Here is a 19,930-nt window from a genome sequence, read left to right as displayed (position 1 = left end):
CGCAAGGAGAATACCCAACAAGCCACAGTGCTGTCACGTGCCCGGCTTCTCTCTATTGGGGAGGGGGCAAGGCTGGGGAATCCGCCACACGTCTGTTTGATGTCTTTGCAGGGATGTGGGGACTAGGGAACGTGTCCTGCTTTTCTCCATAGGGACGGTGGGGCTGGGGCAGTCGGTCACGCATTGGGCAGGTTCTGCAGAGACCTGGTCAAAATTATCCTTATTGGCACGATTGTTGTCCGTTTTGTGCTCCCTCGTCCTGCATGTGCACAGAGCTCGAACGCTGTGTATCCGGAAGAGCTGTTAACTAGGCATTGTTGCTGAGTGTTATAGAAAGCGGACTGTTGGAGGACCTCCCCTACGGGTGCAGATGGCACCTCCATCTTGCCGTAGTGTGTTTTTAGGTTACCGGAAGCTATAGTGTTATGTGTTGGACGTGTCTGACACCACGAGCATGTTTTAAACAAACTTGATAGTTCCCGTGATCAGTTGTTGTGATCCTAGCATATGTGAAAATCATTTGCGTGTTCTGCAGCGTACTTAGTGGAGTGTGGCGTAATGCATCTTTAACTAGTGGGATATCTGCCAGCAGGGATATGCGTCCCGAAAACGAAAAATAAATCCAATTGCTAGCCATTTTTTTTCCGCTAAGCCCCGTCCTTTTTCGATTGGGGGTTGTGTTTTTTACTGAAAACGAAAAAAGCACGCCCCACAATCCGAAACGGACGGGGCTTAGAGTGACGGACAAAGATCTTCTCCAATGACTTGCCGCCGTTTAGGAAGCCAGCCAATGGAGAAGAGCTAGCTCGTTACCTCCCTACTCTAGAAAACATAAAATCTGGGCAGCGAGACTGCGCAAGCGCAGCCTACGCTAGTCGAGACCTAAAGAAGCTTGCAGAGAGAAGAATAAGGAAGAGATGAAGGACATGATCTACATGCAAGCAAGTAACAGGCCCTGCTTTTACAAACACTAGTAAAAAGTACGGATGACAATTTTTTATTTTCAGAAAATCCATAAAGCAGATTTTTCCTCTACTTCAGTGTCGCAATAGCTTGTTTAATCTCAAGTCCCAATGTATGTATCTTACTCTGAACGATTTTGCTTGCTGATCATTTACCAAAAGTCTTTTTGTTCTTTTTGCATGAGAGTTATCTTTTAATTAAGTGCATTGTACTTTGACTAAAAAACCTCACCAGCCCTTTTTTCACCTTACAACCATGAAACGCTAAACCTTTAGCTACCACATCCAGGCGAGCAACTAGAGACAATTATGGGGATAGGTGGGGGGGATTTTTCCAGCTTAAGTCAGGCTCTAAGAATGGGTGAAAACACAACAAAAGCCTCATTAAAGGTAAATGGTCTTTTAAAGACCTGTGAAGTACTCAGTGCGGCGGACGCCAGCCAGGGAAGCTGTCTCAGCCTGGCCTGACACACACGATGGGGGAGATGGGTGGGGGGCTGAAGCCCGGTGAGCCCAATGGGTGTAGCGCGCCTGACCACATCCATTTGCTGCTTCCAATTCCAGTGATAACTTTTTACTCTAGCATTTACATTTTTTACACTAGGATTGCTCGTTTTAGTTGTGCACATTAGTTTCTTACATCAGACTCTTCAGCACGAAGTATCCGACACCTACTTTCATCCTGCCCCCTTAGTTTTAAAGTGTAATGGCCAGTGTCACTGGGTGAACTCACTGTGGGTTCAGCGACTACTACGCCTAACTGTATGTGTACTCCTGAATCTCAAACTGATACACTCCCACCCATCCACAGCCTGAACCAGCTCAGCACCATGGGTGGGTTTAGGTACTCGGTAAGCTGATTTTGGCAGAACACTATCAGGCTTGGCATGTGAAAAAAGTACTCTGTAAGGTTACTTTGAGAAACGCAGCACCTAAAGGGCTCCAAGGAATGCGAGCTCCCCAAAAGCAGATTAAAGAGCTCAGCACTGGAGGAGAGAGGCAATGCCGTAATGACTGGGTCGATCAAAAGAAATACTCAAGGCTGCAGGCTTTCAACCAAATCCAATAGGGACATCTCATTTACAACCCACAAGAGCACAAGTTATAGGGATGGATTATACACTGTCTAGGAGGTGGTTTTGTAAACCCCAAAACTGCTCTATTCTCTATTTAACACTCAAAACGTTTGTATCACTTTCTTGATACCATCATCTTCAAGTCAAGCTTAAAGCGTGTGGGTGCCGGTGACAATCATCAAAAAGCACCTCTGAAAGAATACCACCTGATGTAGGATGACTATCCAGACTACTGGAGAGAGCAAGCACACCAAACGGCACTGCATTAGGCAACAACCTGAGGACAGTCTTTTGCACTGACCAGATACAAGGGGTCTTGTTGGCTGGTGGTTCAGTTCTGGCCCCAGCAACTACTTCATTGTGTGGAGTGTCAGACAGAAGTTTAAACACGGTTTTGCGGCGCTCCAGGATAGTGAGAGGTGCAGGCCTTTAAGGTCCCTAACTTTAACTGGTCACCCACTCACTACAGTTGCTGTGTATGAGTGCTACTCAAAAGGAATTTAACATTTGTTTCCCAACTCCAGGTCCTTTTTTTAGTTGGATGATGAAGTGTTTTGTTTTCACATTAGGTTTACCTGGATGTTAACCTCGACCTGTCCCTGTCTTCCTCTGCCGTGTAAGGTGATCGCAGGGGACAGTAACACTCCATTTAACCGCCTTATTTGTATTTAAAGTCTAAAAACTGACATTTTTCCAGGTATTGGCTGGTGCTTAGACTCTTCTTTTGGGGGTAGGACGGCCTTACCCTGGACTCCGACAGTGTACCTCACAGACCGAAAGATGTTGTCTCAGGGCATGCCAGGACGTTCATCTTGGAGTGTTGACCAGGACTGTTCCTCAGATGGGTGACCACGGAGGTCTTCTTCTGCATAAACGCATCGGTCGAAGTATATTAAAAAAAAGTTATGGAAATGGGATACTGTGCACAATGGAGACGAGACGAGTAGGCGTGGTCAAAGACGTGGCAAAAAAAATTCAGGTACTTTTTTCAATCTTACATGTACATCTAAAATAGCACACAGCTTAAAAGTAACATAAATGCAAGTTAAGTTAATCAGTAAGAAATGCAAACTCATACTTTTTAAAACCTCTATTAGCTAATGCACTGCAGAGGTCTGTGTCTGTAACCAGACAGCAACGGAATTTAATCCTGGTTGGAGCAGTGGTGAATAGTTGGGCGGGGGGCTGCAGGGGCGAGGGCCTGTCTTACGCCCCTTTAAAAAGCACACATTTTACAGCTCAGCTGGTAACTCCTTTCCAATACCACTCAAAAAGAATAAATCTGTCTCATCAGAAAGTGTCAAGAGATTCCATTAATCAAAGCCAATACCAGCTTCTGAGCTTCCTTTACATTTGAAGATTGATCCATTATAGACATTTACACTTTTTTTTAGGGAAGCAGGTGCCCTAGGAAGGTTTGTTTACCTGTCTTCCTGCCTTTGGTTACACAGCAGGTTTCACTCAGCCTTACACCGCAGCTGAAGCACTTCAGCTCTCGGAACTAACCGTCCTGGACAGTTGTCTTTTCACAGAAAGTAGGCGAACTGTTTCCCTTAAATTAAAAAAAAGTATGGGCACATTGTGCCCGTCCGATCCCGCCCACTTCAACCATTGCATAAACGGTATGATGCAGTTGTTCTCTGCGTTACTACCCGGTTTCATCTTGCATCTTGAATATTAGTCATTGTTCCATAAAGCATCTTGAATATTAGTCATTGTTCCATAAACTGTCATTGGTAACCTTACATTTTTTTAATTTGCGATTTTTGTAAATTAATGTTGAACATATTTTATGATACATACGGTCATATATATCTCCAATTTAGTTTCTGTGTATTATTTGATCAGAAAGTGCATACAAAGCTTCACCTGGTCCGCTTGCTGCCTACCAAGCAAATTTATTTATTTCGACATCGCTCTAGGATCAAATCATTTCAAAGCGCTCTGAAGCAGCCAAACAGCAGCATTTTAGCGCTACATAACACCTGAAAACACAAATATTTTGTCACAAAAATTATGTTAATGTTCATAAGATGCACATCAGGGTCAGTGATTACCTTTAACTCACGTTTTCAGAGGTAGCAGAGAGTGTATAGGGTGTTGGTTGGTTTGCCTTCAATTTCAATGTGATTCTAATAACTTACCCAGTTAGAATTAATAAAAAAACGTGCTTAAATAAAGGATAACTACTGAGCGAGTTGTCTACTTTGGGTGCAAATGAGGATCCCGTACAGTTTTACATAACGCAAGATGCAGCATTTAGGATGAATGTAACTATGGTGGTGGTGGTGGTGGTAGTGGGTAGAAGAAGGGTTGTGTGTGGCCTAATAATACCAATTAACTGCGCCCGGTTTATCACCAAGCTCTAAATGTCTCTACTAGTCTTCAAAAGGAAGAGAAATTTACAAATCTAGAGTCCCAAAAAATGCCTGCAGGAAAATAATAGTATTTAGGAGGGGGGGCGAGTGAGCTGAATTTAAAATCTGCTCTCCTGGGAACATGGTCATGAAGCGAATCCACTATATTTTAAGTGACATCAATGCATTATGCCAAATCACCACATCACTTCTATCTCACACTGTAGATATACTATCATCATGCCGAGGGTACAAATGGACTACAGCCACATGACTAAAACTCTGATGCCTCCTATCACACTTTTTGTCTTCAGCTAATAGCAAAGTCTATGATAAAGTCTTAAAATCTAGAAGACCCTCTGCAGAGATGCACTTGAATGCAGGCCTCGGGTAGTAGACCCGAGCCAAAGATGAGCCCCGGTGATGCCTGAACTTACGCTTGCTGGTTTTCAAACCATAAGCAGGACATGTTTCAGAGCTGCATCAGCGAGTACACGTGTACCAAATGTCACTCCGCATGAGACAGGCCTCTAACTGCTAATACATGAGTGGGGTCTCTGAAATGCATAACAAAAAAAATATAAACTGGTGTAACTACTGGAAAAGATAAATTGCTCTCCCTCAAAATCTTCTCAACCTGTGCACTATGACTAAGGTTCAAACGCCACAAAATCCGTATGTGCCTTATCTTCTGAGCTAACAACATGCACACTTAGGTCAGTTAAAACGTGTTTAGTAGGAAGGTAAACAACCACAAAATTATGATAAGAAGGGGGTGAGGTTGGACTAAAGGACGCGGATGCTCCAACAGAAACAGGGTACGCTGATGTGGTGGGAGAGGGGGGTGACCATACTACTTGTCACTCAGGACATCACAGAGAAGACATTTACTGTAGTTCGGATGCTGCAGGCAATGACAGAAAAGTAGACTGTGTGTGCGCGTGTGAATCCAGATTACATGACACTGGTGGTAAGTGTCATCTCTATGTGAGATGGAGTGTTACAACATATTAGTGTCTTTGTGAAAACACTTACTGCAGTGTGGTAGGAGAACAAAGCGAAGATCTCCAAGAGAACTTTTTTTTATAAACATATTGACAAAGTGAACCAAGACCTATTTTTGTATCTCCGTTTCAATAAAACAAATTGTTTCCCTACTACTAAGACGTGGAGCTGCTTCCCTCAGATATCCATGGAGGCACTTCAGTGGAGCCAGGAAGGGGTCAAAATGCTGGCTGTCTGTCGTGGAGAAGTGTGGCTCACTGGTTAGAGGCAGACCTGGAAGCAGAGGTCAGCCAGGGACCAGGGTTCAATTCCCGGCACGGCGGGGTCTTGAGTCCTAAAATGTCCATGGACTCGACAATTCTCACTCTGGTGCCTACTCGATTCACGGGTTCACACTCTGCGACTCTGGGCAATAGCTTGCTTAATCTCCACAATGGCCCCTCGCGGCGGGATGTCTGGCTTTCACCTTGCGGATACCCTGCCGGGGTTATCTCACAGGGGAATACCAGGACGGGTTCCCTAAGCAAGCGCTTTGAAACCGCTTGGTTATTTGCGCTATATAAATTCCTGTACATTTACATTTACTGACAGCGCACTGTGCCAGCACTTAGTGCTACACTACTTACAAGTGAATGCAGAACTATACCATTCATGATCATGGACAAAAGGCCATACTTTATGGATACATAAAGTTCAGCACAGGTAAAGTATTAGTTCTCCAGTACACACTACAAGCTTAATCTCGAAAGCAGAAAGTGACTAATTGGCCATTTCAAACCATGCAAATTGTGAATTGTAAATAAACCAGACGAGTCAAGTTGAAGAGCAGTATGGCATCTGAGGATAGCACTGGTGTGACGAATGCAAAGATGAAGCGTTATACTAATAATGTCATGTTCATGGTCAGATAGTGATCAAGTGGGATGACGTGTAAAGCATGACTGGCATACCCCCAACCACTAGTCACTTAAGCCAATTGGGCAGTCTGGAACTGCCAAATGGGTCAGCTTGAATGTGCGAGTGTGTAGGATTTTGTTTGGTCTCGTCACGACCTAGAGGATGGAAAAAAAAAAAAAAAACAGGGCCCACATACTTGCCCCATCTGGCATGAAGGTGCAGACCAAAATGATCATCAGCCCATAAGTACACCGGGGCCTTGGTTTACTCGACGTAATACGAGGCAGCCTTTTGTGAGGCGGTGGTGGATTCTGGTTGCAGTGCCAGGTATGCGTACAGCTCGAAACGAAGATGCTCGCCCTCAAGAGGCATCCAACGCGGGTAAACGGTTTCCAAGTAACAGCAAGAAAAGAGGAGGTTTCGTTCTGTCTGGATGCAGTTTGCCCTTTCTTTCCGCAAACTGCATACTTGGCACTGAGCGCCGACAGCAGCAAGGAGCGGCAGGGAAGATTATGGCAGGAGCAGCAGGGCTGGCTGTTGGCAGCGAGGACAGGTTGCTGCTGACGAGTGCAAAGTGGGTGAGGGGAGGCAGAGGCAGCCGCAAGTGACCAACACACAGAACTGCAGAAGCTCCGGGTTGGAAACTAGCCTCTCTGTCGCTGATCGGTAATAAAGGTAATGAAAGATGAACTAGACGCTAGTCCCAGTTCCGCCCTCGCTACTGAAGCACATCCAAGTATCTGGCACGCCAAGATCGCTGGAACACACGGGCAACTGCGGTGGAATGGGGCCTACAGGATGCGAGCCTTTGGAAAGGTTGTGTTGGCATCAACTAGCCATACAGAATGGCAAAAAAATCTACTCTGCCACGCGGAAAGATGCACAGCTGAAGCACGGCTTACATACAGCTCTAAGAACATAGGTACTCAGTGCAGCCACGTGGGGATAAACAATCATGCTTTTCCGTACTCCAATTGCACAGCGTGACCTAGGCTGGGATAGAAACAAAGTTCTCAGCGAGACACATCGACCTTGAAAAATGTGCCACCCGCATATACAACTATCAATGGCTCTGCTCAAGTTGGGCACAACCCCATACGGTTTCCTCTTCAATGCCCCTATCGTTACTATGCACGAAACGTAGAACTCCCTAATATATTTTGCTTCTTTTAAACGCCCCAAAAATATAGGACTGCTCTTCATTACACTTCGTAAGGCCTTATTACTTCTTGCTTGTGGACTTAAGATTTTGAGTGCTTTAAACAATACACTGTACACACGTGCCTTCAGGGAAAAAAACAACACTCCTGTTTATTTCCAAATCATTATAAAAGTTGGTTTACCTTTTTTTGGACTAAGCCCTTACTGGAAAGGCGTGTTAAAGAATCCCTGTCTCAGACAAACGTCTTACCAAACTCATGAAAAAGCATATATCTAAATTTGCCCAAAGTGGAGAATGTCATTCTGCCAGACTTTATTAATTGTTCTATAAAATAAACACTAGCACGTCGCGTGGAAAAGTTAAGAGAGGTTCGAAGCACCTGCCACACAGCGCTACAGCCAGGGTCTGCTGGTTTGCACCTTACACGGGTACCATTCACTGGCATAAGTCACCATGCAGAGATGCACAAGATTAGGAGAGGTGAAGCAAGTCCCATAGGGTGGCCAATGCAATGAAAATGGAATGCTCTAGAAATTACTACACAGGGAATTACACCTTTAAAAAAGATGCTAATGAAACCTCACATGCACACCCAGATACACATTTCTAAATTAAAAAAAAAATTCAGGCATCACAAGGATCTGCATTTTTACAGAACCTTGCTTTTAGTCTTTCAACCCACACTGCAGAGCAGGCCGTTTTCAAATGGATCACCACCTAGTTCAAGAATGGTACAGCTCACAGCTGAGACACGCCACTGCAATCCTCTGAACGCTCAACACATGCAAAGGAACACCCGAAGTAAAACAGCTGAGGGCTTAGTCTCGAACAATCTGGAAAGATTGTGTGCAGCGTTTACTGAAGCAATATGTTCCCACCAGCATGTGAAAAACAGGGATGAGAGCCTTTAAAACATCAAGCCTGTCTTGAATAGAACTCGCTCTCCAATATTCCAATCACTCCTAGGGTCATTGGCCTGGCCATACAAGACAACAAGGGAGACATAACTATCCTAACAAAATCCCAGAAGAAATCCACATACAACACACACCTGGCTTTCAACTCCATTATAACCAGAACTCAGACCCCAACCTAAGGAGAAAAAATAGGGGCTCAGACCAGATGATACTTCACTGGTAATGCTTCTGCACTTGCGTCCCAAATACACGGAGAACCGTAGTCACCGACTATCTTACTCCAACTCTGACAAACTAAGCAACCTCTGGCTTTCACTTACACAATTCTAACTCTAGCTTCATCAAATGAGGGAAACGTAAGTTCTTACCTGCCGACTATACTATAACTTCACCAAAGAAGGGAAACTAACTTAAACTTTCACCTAATGACTGTACCAACTACAGCTTCACCAAACATGGGAAATGCAACACCTTGCTGTAATGATGTCGGTAACGCCGTATTTGATCCAAAAAGGTTTAATGTAGAACAGGTGAAGAAACAGGAGAGAGCCAGGCGGCACGGCTTCCACTCCAGGACACCGGCAGTAACTGAAGTCCTGGAGTGAAATCCAGAAGGAACAACAAAGGCGTTCCACGTCACGCTCTGCTCACGCTCATAACATTATATGGCAATACAATGTAATGCAAAAACTATTACCTAAGATACACAACACATCCCCCCTTACAATACAAAATAATAATGAAATCGAATAATGACCAATCAAATGATACTAAATCAAAACAAATGTAAGACAGGAGAAAATATATAGTTACATAACATATTCTTTAAGCCACCCAGGAAGAACTCTTTTCCTCTTTCCATTTTCACAAGAAGCACCGCATTCCCCAACAGATTTAGAGGTACCAACATGCCCCTACCCACATCTTCCAAGGGAGTTTTCCTCTGGAACTAACGTGTCATCTTGGACAAGTCGCCCTAAATCAGCATTAACCTAGTTATCCTCCATAAGTTCGTGAAATTCAACCCAGATTGTACAGTACTGAGATCAAAATAATCTTCCACCCACTCAAAGTTCGACAAACCTAGAGGGGGTTTCATCAGATGGGACACCTATCTTATGTCCCAAATTAAAGACAACACTCTTTAGATTCCACACTCTTCCATCTCTCAGACTGCATTGCAAAGAACCTCTACCACTTCTTGTGGTGAATCAAAATTGACTATCACCTTAAGGACCTTTAGTTGGTGTCTTAATGAGAACCAAATCCCCACCTTAACATGGACCTCTTTAGAACCATGTCTTTTATCGTAACGCTCCTTACTTTTTTCATGCATCAACTCTAAAGTTTGTTTAACGTCGGTAGGAGGCCATTGTTCCACTTTACCTTCTAAAAGTCAACTAGGATTTAACTTGCATCTGGCTTTCCTTCCTCTCATAATAACGAAAGGAGATGAACCAGTGGCACCGTGAGTGGTTACTCTATATGTCCAAATCGCTTTTTGTATCTCCAGCTTCCAATCCAAACGTTTGCTCATAGCTGCTTGAATCACACCCTTCAGAACACGATTAAACCGCTCAACAGTGCCATTGCCACTTGGATTGTAGAGCAAAGTGGTTTTGTGTTTAATGCCACATCTCTCAAAATAAACGTTGGCATTTTTTGAAGGAAATTGCACCCCATGGTCACTCAAAATGGTAACCAGTAAGCCTTCCATAATAAACAGTTTGTCAAGAAATTCAAGAACAATGTTCGTGTCCACTTTATCTACAATGTCTACAACAGGCCATTTTGAAAATAAGTCAATAGCAACTAAACCATATTCTTTGAATTCACCACTGGTTCAAAAATATCCACAGCTACCACCTCCCAAGGAAGACTAAGAATTAAACCCTCACTCATGGGAGGTCTCAATGTCTTTAAGGATTTGTCCGCAGGAAAACAAACAGAACACTCTCTTACGAATCTCTCTACCTCCTTGTCTACTTCTGGCCACCAGAAAATACCTTTGACTACCAATTTGGTCCTTACCACTCCGAAATGTCCTTAATGGCACAGTTGCAAAACCTTCCTTCGCAATGTTTTAGGGGAAATTACCCTGTCACCTCTCATAATCAATTCCTTGTCCACCGATCGTTCCAGTCTCACCTCTCAAAAAGGTTTCAAATCACTAGTAATGTTATACTTCCTGGGCCAGCCCTTGCAAATGTGTCCTGATATCGCTTGTAAATCCTTGTCTTTATATTGTTCCTCCATCCACTCAGCTTTAGTGATTGCTGGCGCTCCAGAATCATGAACGAAAGCAATACTAAAATACCCCCAAAGATCATTCACACAATAATTATTACTTTCAGTTAGAGACAAAGCTCTGGAAGCAAACAAAATTATTCTCTCATATACATCACACTTTTTCTGTGATAAGGATCTGGGCGCTGTTTTATCACTTGCATCAGTAGTTTAGTACAATTCTGAGTTTGGGTCACAACTACTTAATGCATTCACATTCTCTAAGTCAGCTTTGATTCGGGAAAGCTCAGCTTCACATTACGTAGACCAATCAAGTTTTGCATTTTTTCTTGAGGAGAGAGCGTATGTTATACACCTTGCTGACAAAATTAGGTATAAATTAGGCACAATATTCGGCCATGCCCAAAAAGGATCACACTTCCTCTTTCGTAGAAGGGGCAGGTGAATCTACAACAGCATTGATTAACGAGGGCTTGGGTCTCACACCATCTTCACTTATAATATGTCCTAAGTAAGACAGGCTCCTCTGCGCAAACTTGCATTTACTAAGTTCCACAGTCAGACTCACTCTTTGTAAAACATCTAAGACATAATTCAAAATCTGATCATGTTCTTCTTTGCAACCAGCAGCTACAACTGAAATCCTGGAGTGCAATCCTGAAGGAACAACACAGGCGTTCCACGCCACGATCAACTGAAGCTCCTAACATTATATGGCAATACAATGTAATGCAAAACATTAATTAAGAAAAACATCACTTGCCTTCAGACTACCCAAACAAATGAGACGAACGTAAGTTTTCACCCAAGACTGTACTAACTCCAGCTTCATCATACAGGGAAAATGTAACACTTTGCATGCCTAATACACTAGCAAACTTACCCAAACAATGGCAAACTCGGAGCTCTGCTTCCTCCATCTCGCACACTGACAAACTGTGGAAAATACACAATGCACACCACCTACACTTTCTCGAACCCACCTAATTCGGAAGCCAGTCAATATGCCCACTGACTACCCCGAACTGCTCACGCAGACAGGAAATGAGGTGTCACCACATACTGACTTCACATTGCTTGGGGACAACAACTATGGACCATCAAACCTTGTCTGAAGGGCGAGAATAAAACTCCTTGTCTACCATCACAGACCTATGCTAAACAAAACGAAAAAGCATCAACAATATCCGCTTCCCTCCAGCACAATTCACAGAAAATGTGGATCCTTGGCAAACCCTTAAACTTAGGGCAAATTAAACATTCATCAACACATGAAAAGAATTATGTACATTGCTTACTATCTGTTTGTAATTCATGTGCGTGGATTGGCAAACACGTCCACTGTGTTTCTAAAGCTTAACTTATCCTACTTTAGGATCCACGACTGACGGTTGTGGACCCTCATTTAAGGCATCTCAGCGAACATTAGATATTGATGCCAGCAAAAAATGCCTTCGTACATATGCCCCAATTAGAAAAGCATTAACAACAAACCCAATGTTCAAGCTCCACGCCCTACAGTGACAAATACAGAGGCACTGTCTTCCATGAAGAGAACTACTTTGCTACCCTAAGACTGTAGCTACTGAACGTCCTTTCTTTTGGATGAAAGCAGAAAAATACTGAAGATCATTTTTTCAACCTCTCATACCAAGGTGTCATCTGGTAGTCACGGGGTAGAGTCCCAGGTCGCAGTGCTGGATCTATTAATTTCTTATAGCTTAAAAAAAAAAAAAAGAGGGAGTCGCAGCGTGCCAGGTGGTTCTAGCACCCGCGACTGAATAATGATTGTGGGTGCTTCACCTGCATTTCTCTGGTGGCAAAGTAATCCAGTTCACAGTTTTGAACCCACCAAATGTGCCCTCTCTTATCACCATCGCTGGTGCCTGAGCAAAACCCCAAGCCAAACTCTTAGTTTTCAATAGTTCTGCCTGGTGCCTCATAAAACACTTCAGTACAACCGATGGAAAAAAGATAATCCAACAGATGGACAGCAAGTGCCTCAAATAACAGAACTGCGGCCAAGAACTGCCAAAAGGTCACAACAAAGAATTAGAAAGGTCACACGACACCACACACCTGCGCACCCCACCCAAAACAACAGCTACACATTCACAGGTGCCACAGAACATAAGAGTTATGCAATGGCGCTCTGCTACAAAGCGCCGAAAGGCACACAGCAGACACACCCACCACGCTGTACTCCGCAGCGTGGGCACCTGGGCCTCTCCAAGATTTCCAATCAGTGAGGAAGAAGGAGGCCAAAAAATATTACCTCAATAGTTAAGGCGAATGAAGGTGCCATGGCGTAGACAACGACAGAAATCTCTTTTTAAGTTTCACGCTGTGCCTTTGCTGACCTATCCGTTGTGAATGTACAGAACAAAAAGAAAAGAACATGGACAATTTTACCTTGATTGTAGAGTGAAATATCTCGACCAAGTCTGCTGAAACACACTGCTGAGGATGTAATGAGCTCTTCCTCCAAGCTACATCAAGTGAAGTTGTTTGGAAGCGGTATCCCGTCGTGCTTCACGAGTTCACCCCTCACACTGCCATACTAAGTACAGGCCGAAACATGCTTGTGTGTGATCAAAGACTGGCGAGAGATGATTGTCTCCGTGGGGGGAGGGGGGGGGGGGGGGGGGGCAGTATTGTTCTAGGAAGTGTTTAGAACCTAAAAGGGAGTGAAGGTTTTCCACTGCACAATTTGGTGGTAGCACTGGTTGGCAGTTACTGAAATGTAAACAAGACTGTTTGGTGGTGGTATATCAATATTGGGATTTTTGAAAGCATGCACGTTGCCCGTGCACAGGCGCCTCTGGTGACGACATAGGGTGGGCCGGCATTTGGTCTGCCGCCCCTAGGGTCCTGTTTCCTCTCTGCTGACATTCCGCTTACAGAGCCATATTTATCCTCGCAGGGCTTCCTTCGGGAGCCTCAGCCTGGCTTCGCCTCCCTTCCCTCCCTCCTCCCCTGCCAGGTTCCCTCTGGCTCCTGCCTGTGTCTGAGCTTTGGCTGCATGACTATTCCCCGCAGGCCTCCTGCACAGCCTTTCCCAGCTCTTGCTGCGCCTTGACAGCCTCCAGCACTGACCCTCCTCCCCCACTCAAGCCCTCCACTTCCTGCATTCAAGGCCTGCTCTCCTAGAGTCAGTCCTTCCCCTCTGACCCCAATTCCTAGCTAAAGCTGCTTATCTGAGAGCTGCAAGACACTGCAAAGTCTCTAATTCCCTGGGCCCCTCCCCGTGGTCCCCGCAGAGCTTGGGCAGGTAAACACGCCTTTCATCTCCTCAAACTCTAAGGAGACATAACATTTCAAGACGATCGGCACACCCCGCGCTTGCATTCAAATGTATAAAAACAGAGTTGGTTCTAATGAGTAATCATCCGTGCTAAAAACTACAAACTACTGACAATGGCTAGTGTTCGCTTAAGGAGAGGTGACGTTTTAGCTGGGCCTATTCACTAGATGCATCAAATTTCACTTGGACCAGAAAATCTGACATCTGGCCGGCTCCCTGAGCCAAGGCCTAATTTCACTCGGTGCCTGGAGCAGAGGAGAGAAGCCTTCCTGCTGTTAAAACGAGGACCCTGTCTCTTGCGCACAAGCTTACTTGTGGGCTATTGAATCTAAGCAGAGGCTAAACCATTTTCCAATTCTTCCTCGACCAGGTACACGAAGGACACATTAATCATCTAAGTGGTTAACCAGCAACATCTCAAAGTATGCCCTGCCTAGCACATTCACTAGCTAGAGGGCAGGCAGCTCAGAGTCCATTCTTCGATGATCATAGCCACGGGTGACCAGTCTACCCAGTTTTCAAAACACCCAGGCATGTGTATCATATAGCCAATAGTCATAGCCCTTAATTTGGCAATCTCGAGTGCAAGCCTCGGAGGATCATGTGCCCTACTAAAAACATTCACCTGCCTGATTGATGGTCATTCAGTCAGCTCATTCTTCAACCCTCCAAGGTCTCCACACTCAACGAACAGACTATCCTTAAGAACATTCGGCTAATTCTCCATCCCACTGTAGTCTGGGAACATTTCCCACCACACACTCACTAGCCAGATAGACAGACCCATCACGGTCTGCAGCATACTACCTACTACTATTGAACACATCTGCTAGCCTGGGGAATACCCAATCACGAGGATCATACCCGATCAGTGTCTTTACCCTCCGTTGTCTTTACTGTTAACGAGGACAGTCAGATCAATCTCCATGTGGCCCTTTTGCCATTATTCACTAACCCGGTCAACAACAAACTAATTCACATGAAGCATCCAACATCAAATGTGTCACCATGGGCAACCAATGGTCCCAACTGCCACCTTTAATTCACTACCCCTTGATGAGGACATCTAATTATTTTATCCAGCTCACAGGAGTGAGAGCTGGTATATGGGGTGTAAAATGATTTACTCAAGGACTGAAAATTAAAAGTACGGAAATAGGAGACGACACCTATGAAGAGGTAACTAAAAAGTGTAGACGATAGTCAAGTGTTTTAATTTAAATGTGTGGGTACGAGCAAAACCAAGACTGCAGCGTAAAAATAGAATCCGAGTCCCCTCCACCCATACAGAGTCGGTGGAGAGAGGCCCTTTAGAAGCTGGCAGAGTTGTTTACTTCTCCATGGCTGTGGCCGGGGGCCAGGCTGACAGCTGTCACTCATCCCTCCCTTCCCACAGCTCGCCCCCTCCTGGATGTTTGTCACTCCCCGACCTCCAGCTGCAGGACCTGCGGCCTCTGAAATGAATTTGTGGTGTGTGCCACAATCAGCTAGATGCCCTTTCTCCCGGCCCAGCAGAGTTGCACAACACAGCTCATGGTCCACTGGTGCCTGGGTGTGAAGGGGGAGACACAGTGGCAGCTCATGTGTGAGTCCGCTTACCTGAGCACGGGGAGGAGGGGGGTACTGCCCCCTCCCTCCAATGCCCACTCTACAAACAGAAACTGGAGACAACACGGGGAGAGAGGGACAGGAAATGGGACACCCAATCCCTCTTAGCAATAACTATGTGTTGCCACAGCGGCTGCCGTCTCCAGTATATATGTATTGGAGGGAGGGGCGCTCATGCCTCCCCCTCCACCCCAACAAGGTAACTGCACCCTGGAAACTGCCTTTGGAAGTCACTCATGGCGCCAGCAGTGAACCGAGGAGCAATCACCCACAGCTCTGCTGCCAGCACGCACATGTACAGTACCTATATAACAGCACCAGCAAACGACAGTACTTCACTACGAAGCACCTACCAGCACGAGACTTCCATCTTTCTTCAGTACACCATACCTCTGCATTACCCCTCAACCCATTAACCAATGAACTCGTCTATATGGGACTTGCATGGCCTCTCTTCGTGGCACCAAACGCCCCTGGAAGTCACTGAACCTGGCGGGTAGGCGCCACATTATCTCTACAGACCCATAACCCTTCTATAGAGCACCACCCAGCTTCTGAGAGCCAGCATTTATCACATATAATATAGAACATTCCTCTAGGTCATGGTGCAAGGTTCCCTCTAAGAGAAGGGATCATTTCACGAGTCACAGAAAGTGTCTATAGTGCACCTCATTTTATACGAGAAAGCACGACTAAATGAAAAGGGACTACCCAACTCAAAAGGGTCCAGTTACTAAAAGGGCACTGCGAGGAAGCCACAGCGCCTCCATAGGGCCACAAAACGCTCAAGGCCATAACGAAAACCATATGGGAACACTTTTGTACACACCTACACACTCCTCTGCTAAGACAGCACTCCTGCTTTGAGAAACAATAGCCGTCATAGGTCAGGGTCAGCTCCGAGGTATAGCACCCATCCGTTCGGGCACAGTGCCCTCCTCTAAAGTGTAAACACCATCGAGGAACAATGTCCAAATTTAAGAGGGAATGCACCTCTCTGCAAGGCACCGAAGCCTGACACTGTCTTCTGTGGAATACAGCGCACCCTGGGGTATAGCATTCTTATGTGCGCCACAAAACTCGTACATCAGGTGTGCTACCCACATAACACATCTCCTTCAGGTGCAGCACATGTGGCGAGCAGTACAGCCTGCCGATGAACAATGAGCCCTGGCAGCAATATCACATTGTGACGAGAAGTAACCACCAACTGATACTAGCCCATGTGAGCAACACAATCACATGGTGGCACCACCTTTTGAGGGGCAGTATCCAGTGTGCACTACACCCCTGCAGAAGCAGCAGCACCGCATCCAGATGCACAGTATCCCTCTAGGAACACTTATCACCTACGTATGTACAACACCCATCTGCGAGCAGTAGCGCTATCTCATCGTGTATAACGCTCCCCTATGAACAGGACCACAGGTGATGCACAGAACCCTCTAGTTGCTGTACCTCTTTTCGTGTACAGCTCCCTTACCTGAAGGCTGTACACCATTCATGAGGCACAGCAGCAGCATCTGTTTCAGAAGAACTGTTGACACCACCATCCAGCCACTGATGCGACGCACCACTTTGAACACAACCTCCTGACGCACAGCACCATGGTTAGCAGAAGCCAACCCATGCACTGCACCTCCCTGACAAGTAGTACTCCCACGTGATGAACAGAAGCGTCTGCGAGCACTAGCACCTCCACACGTACAGCACATCTCTTCGAGCAGCACCCCTCTGAGCGCTACCACAGACTAATGCACAGCAGAGCCGGATGAGCAGCACCACCTACTCATGCACGGCAACTCTCCGCTGCGAGAAACAGTACCACCTCCTGGTGCACAGCACATCTGTGTGAAGCGGAGCAGTACCTCTGTGGGTACCCCAGGAAGGTACTCACCTGGTTCCACCAGTCTCGTAGACTCCCTGCTCCCGCCACGGCCTCCTCGGCTCCCCCGGCCTCTGCCTCTTCCTCTGCCGCGACCTCTCCCTCTGGCTCCGGTCCCTCCACGGCCCCTGCCGGGAGGACCCATTACGATCCCGGGTACCTCTGGCCCTGGGGCCACTGTCCCTACAGTTCCTTGGCCCTGGCCGAGCGGCTCCCGCGAGTCACCTGCTATTTCAACCTCCACGGGGGGCGCAGCTCCCCGGCCACGGCCTCTCCCGAGCCCCCTGGCTCTGCTCGAAGGCCTGCCGCGGCTCCCCCGGCCCCTGCCGGGAGGGCAAATGATGGTAGCTCCCGCTGCTGGTCTGCCCCGTCCCCGGGGGGGACGGCCTCGGGGGGCTCCAGTCCACGAGGGTGCTGTCAACGCGTCCACGGTGTCTGTTCGGGCTCCCGTCGCTCCCGGAGGCTCCCCGGGAGCCTGGCTGCCCGCCTCCGCCGCTCCGCTGTCCTGTCCCCGGGGATCTCGGGGGAGCCCCGCCGTGCCAGCCGCCCGGCCCCTGCTCCTTGACGGGAGTCCCTGGGGGGGCGCTGTCACCATGTCTGCTGAGCACGGGACTGCCGGGGACGACTCCTGGGGCTCCCCGGGGACGGGGCTGGCTGCTGCCGCTCCCCTGCCCTTGCCCCGGGCGGGCAGCTGCGCGGTAGCCGCGAGGGCTGCGGTCCCGGGGGTGCCAGGACTGAGCTCCCCACCGGGGCTCCCGGCTGTCACCGCTCCCCTGCCCCTGCCTCGGCCCGGGGCGCCCCCGGCTGCCGGTCTGCCGCGGCCCCTCCGGCCTCGCCCCGGCCCTCCTCTGCACCCTCGGGTCCCAGAACCCCCGGCCTCCGCCGCTAGCATCTTCATGTCCGCGGCACTGCCCGCTTCAGCTGCTCCGGGGGCCGGTGGGACTGGGCATGGTGGGGCGAGGGTGTCTCCGCGGAGTTGGTTGGGTTCCTCGGGAGGGCAGTGCTCCAGAGGGGTCCTCCTGACAGTGGTCCTCAGGGGTGGCTCCGCAGGCGGGGTTTCGCATACAGGTTTGGGGCACCGCCTCCTGCCCTTGGGGCTCCGCCCCGCGCACGGCCTGTCACGGGTTCGGGCTGCCTCGGTCTCCCGCCGCTGCTCAACCTCCTGCGGGCTCCTCCGCCTCCTGCCTCCGCTCCGGACTCGGCTGTCTGTGGAGCCGCCTCCAGCGCTGCGCGCGCAGCAACGAAGGCCCCGCCCCTTGGTCCAACGCACCGCCCTCGCGGCCTGCGCGCGCAGCCCAGTAGGCCCACCCCGTCGTCAGACCCAACAAGACCGCCCACGTGCCCTGCGCTTGAGCACACACAGCCATCTCCGCCTCCAATTGGCTAAAGGCCTGCCAAAATCTCGGAGGCTACTTTTTCGGCACTACAGGCCGCCCCACTGGAGCAAACCTCTAGGCACCGCCCCTCCATTGAAAACCCTCCAGCTGTCTTTCTTCCGAACCTTTTTACGGAATATTTAAAAAGACGAATAACTAAAGGCTTAACAGTACGTATAAAAATGAATCCAGCACATCTTCAAACTCCTTCTAATCATTTGTAGCTTAAGAACAAAGCTTGCTTTCAGCTCCTCACTGAACTTTAACGGTTGCAGGGCGCGCATGTGTGCCTCCGTTCCAGGCACCTGAACACTGGTATGTGAATGTCAGCATTAAAGTGTCAGCAAGGTACCCATATTGGGTGAGTATGGGACTCCAGCGATTCTAGAGCGATGCGGGTTGGCAACTGTTACTTCCGCATCTTTTTTGTTACACCAACCAGATTCTGACAAACGAGGCAGCCTATAGAAACGCCACCTTGCCCGCATGCGCCGTCTCTGTTTGACAGATGAGCAAACTGCGCAAGTTCCTTGCGCAGGTCCAAAGCTCAGTAGTGTCCATGTTAAAATCAGTCAAAACGTCTAGACTCTTTAATCAATGGGAGGGCAGCGAAGAGGGTGGAACGTTGCCGCATTCATTCAGTATAGAATGGAATGAAAACAAATGACGTGTTGCCTGTCTTTTCTATGGCGGCCGGCTGGGACGTTGCCACGCCTGAAAAGGCACTGTCTTCTAACTTATTCTGACGACATATGTCAACAAGGCGGTACCTTTCAACTACTGTACGCATGCGGTTGCCTTTAGGAAATCCCCGCCCAAGCGGAAGACACTTGGTAAATACTACAACTCCCGTCATTTCTGGCTTTTGACTACCCGAGAGCAGATTCATGGGGTTTATAGTCTTTTAGTAGATTATTACCTGTGTTCAACTCTTCGCTATCACGTATTTGAGAGTGCAAGGCAATAATACAACTCAAGTTCTGCTGTACCTGAACATTATTTCACCAATTTCTATATCAGTTCCAGTTAACCGTTGTCATATGTCAGCAAAAAATGATTTAATGGTTTAGAAGCACCCAAAGTATTCCATCGCTCCGCTCCCTAGTCTTGAGACTTTGTAGACGGGAGAATGAA

The 19,930-nt window shown here is 47.5% G+C and overlaps 1 protein-coding gene across 1 annotated transcript in view; it reads right to left on the bottom strand.

Moving 5' to 3' along the window:
• Positions 1 to 18,610, bottom strand: part of AHDC1 (AT-hook DNA binding motif containing 1) — a 429,179-nt gene extending 410,569 nt beyond the window's left edge. The window contains exon 1 of the mRNA XM_086956877.1: positions 17,433 to 18,610. Within this exon, the coding sequence (XP_086813003.1) occupies positions 17,433 to 18,318 (886 nt within the window). The 5' untranslated portion in view covers positions 18,319 to 18,610. The remainder of the gene's footprint in view (positions 1 to 17,432) is intronic.
• Between the last annotated feature and the right edge of the window lie 1,320 nt (positions 18,611 to 19,930).

The sequence above is a fragment of the Lissotriton vulgaris genome, chromosome 2_1, assembly GCF_964263255.1.
Source record: "Lissotriton vulgaris chromosome 2_1, aLisVul1.2, whole genome shotgun sequence".
NCBI classification, from domain to species: Eukaryota; Metazoa; Chordata; class Amphibia; order Caudata; family Salamandridae; genus Lissotriton; species Lissotriton vulgaris.
This window is presented reverse-complemented; position numbering and strand designations above follow the sequence as displayed.